Consider the following 2,433-nt stretch of genomic DNA (forward strand, 5'->3'; position numbering starts at 1 on the left):
TCCTCCTCCTTTTTAAAGCAGTTCTGATCTCTCTTTCCCAGCAAAGGGTAAAACACACTCAAGATATCCAGTACGCTCAGCACAATGCATCACTCCCCGTCCTCTTTCGTATAAAGTGGGCAATAACAAAGAACCCAGAGGTGTATGTGGTTTTTTTTTTCCCCTCCCTTCTCTGTCTCTCTTTTCAGGAAAAGAAGAAAAAAATTAGTAGGAAAAAAAAGAGAAAAGACAGCGTTTCACTCCCGCCAGTCTCTGAAAAAGCAACATCATCAGGGTCGTCTCTCGGAAGGGGGTGTGTGCGGGCCTGTCTGCAGCCGGAGGAAGGGGACTCGGGTTTATTCTGCACGGAGAGGGCGAGCCCCTTGCCGCCGCCGCTCTCCCAAAGCGCAGGAAGCAGTCTCACCGGCCCCTTCCCAGAAAAAGAAACAAAAAAGCCCCGGCGGGGTGGGCGAGTCCTCCCAGCAACGCGTCTGTGCCTCCTCGAGCTCTGCCCGGCGCTCGCCTCAGTAGGTGAAGACCAGGTTGGAAATGCTGGACTCCAGCCAGTCCCCCGAGATCATCTCACTTACCTCCGGCGTGCAGTAGTCCGGGAACTCAAAGTGCGAGCCTGAGCCGGGCTCGAAGTTAAAATCCAGGTCCCGGTCCAGCACGGAGGAGCTGAAGCTGCCCAGGGACATGCTCTCAAACCCGGGGCTGGGGTTCAGGTCCAAGAGGTCGTCTTCAAACTCGTCGTCCGACGAAGAGGAGCCGGAGGAGGAGGAGGAGGAGSAGTGGGAGGACGCGGAGGAGGAATGCGCCGTCGAGGGGGCCGGCGAGGCGGYCCGCAGGCTGGTGTAGCTGCGGTGGTCCGAGGGCGAGCCGGAGCCGGGCGGAGAGGGGCAGGCGGCGCTGCTACAGTCCCCGTCGGGCCGGCACCCCGCGCCGCCGCCCTCCTCGTAGAGGCTCAGCGGGTCGCCGGCCTCCGCCGAGCTGCTCAGCGTGGGGCTGCCCGGCACGGCGCCGCYGGGGGAGGCGGAGGCGGCGGCCGCCTGCCCGCTGCCGAAGATGTACACCCGCTTCAGCTTCTTCTCCGCCGGCGCCTTGCCGGGGCCCGCCGGCGCGGCCGCGCCGCCCGCCGCCCCGCGGGGCTTGTAGAGCCCGTGGTGGTCGGGGGGCAGCAGGGCGGCCGGCGGCTCGCCGGGGAAGGGGGCGGCCTTGCCGCCCGCCGCCGCCTTGCCGTGCGGCTTGCCGCCGCCGCCCGCGCCCGCGGGGGAGGGCTTGGGGCCGCCGCCGCCGCCGCCCTTCTTCGGGGCGGGCTTGGAGGGGGCCGCGGGGCCGGGGCCGCCGCCCCCGCCCCCGCCGGCCTTGTCCGCCTTGTCGCCGGGCTTGGCGGAGCTGTTGCCCGACTTCACCTTCTTCCTGGGCCGGTACTTGTAGTCGGGGTAGTCCGCCATGTGCTTGAGGCGCAGCCGCTCCGCCTCCCGGATGAAGGGGATCTTGTCGCTGTCCTTGAGCAGCTTCCAGCGCTTGCCCAGGCGCTTGGAGATCTCGGCGTTGTGCATGTCGGGCSACTGSTCCATGATCTTSCGSCGCTCGWKCTGCGACCACACCATGAAGGCGTTCATGGGCCGCTTGATGTGCCCGCTGGGCGTCTTGCACCAGCTCGGGTCGTCCGCCTTGCCGCCCGTGGAGGCGGTGGAGCCCGGCGTGGGCGAGGAGGCGATGCCCAGCTCGATGCCGGCCCCGGAGTCGGAGGTCTCGGCGGCCAGCAGCGCCTCCGTGTTCTCCGCCGTGTTGGTCTGCTGCACCATCGCGGCGGCGGCGGGGGGCGGCTCGCCGGGGCTCAGCGCCGCTCCGGCGCGGGGCAGGGCGCGCAACTTCTCACCGCGGCACCGGGGCGGCGCAGCCGGCCGCGCAGCGCCCCGCGGCCGCGCCCCCGCTCCCCGCACCGCTCCTCCGTCCACACCGGCGCCTCGTCCCCGGCGGCGCGGTCCGTTCCCCCGCGCAGCAGCGGCGGCGGCGCCGGGCCCGCCCGCCCGCGCTCCGCGAGAGTTTCTGCAGAGGCAGCGCCGCGAGCCGCCCGTCCAAGCTGGCTTGTGGGTTGGGGTATTTCCCCCCCCTCCTCTCTTTTCTGTTTTTTTTGGAGGGGGGTCRGCTCGCTCTGGCTTTTTTTTCTCTCCTTTCCCCCTCGGGGCTCCCCCCTCCCCGCAGCAGCCGGTCCAGTTCACAAGTGCTTTTCGCTTGCCCCCGACGTTTCAGGAGAGCAGCGCGCCCGCCGCGGAAAGTCTCTCAGTGCCGGGCACGGCCAGCGTGCGCCGCCGCAGGGGCGGGGGGAGGAGGAGAGCCCCCCGCAGCCCCGAAAACCCTGACTCCAGGACTCGTGGTGGCGGCGGCGGAGTCAGTACCCAGGAGTTTGTGCAGGTATTATTTGGCGGTTGCGAGGTACTGAGCAGG

The 2,433-nt window shown here is 68.8% G+C and overlaps 1 protein-coding gene across 1 annotated transcript; it reads right to left on the reverse strand.

Moving 5' to 3' along the window:
* On the reverse strand, nt 1-2,427 carry SOX4 (SRY-box transcription factor 4). Its single transcript, XM_085310028.1, has one exon. It carries the CDS (start codon nt 1,788-1,790, stop codon nt 504-506), a length of 1,287 nt encoding a protein of 428 aa, XP_085166154.1. The 5' UTR covers nt 1,791-2,427; the 3' UTR covers nt 1-503.
* Between the last annotated feature and the right edge of the window lie 6 nt (nt 2,428-2,433).

This window comes from Rhea americana, unplaced genomic scaffold (assembly GCF_003343005.1).
Source record: "Rhea americana isolate MKP2758 unplaced genomic scaffold, rheAme1 scaffold_31, whole genome shotgun sequence".
Taxonomy (NCBI): domain Eukaryota; kingdom Metazoa; phylum Chordata; class Aves; order Rheiformes; family Rheidae; genus Rhea; species Rhea americana.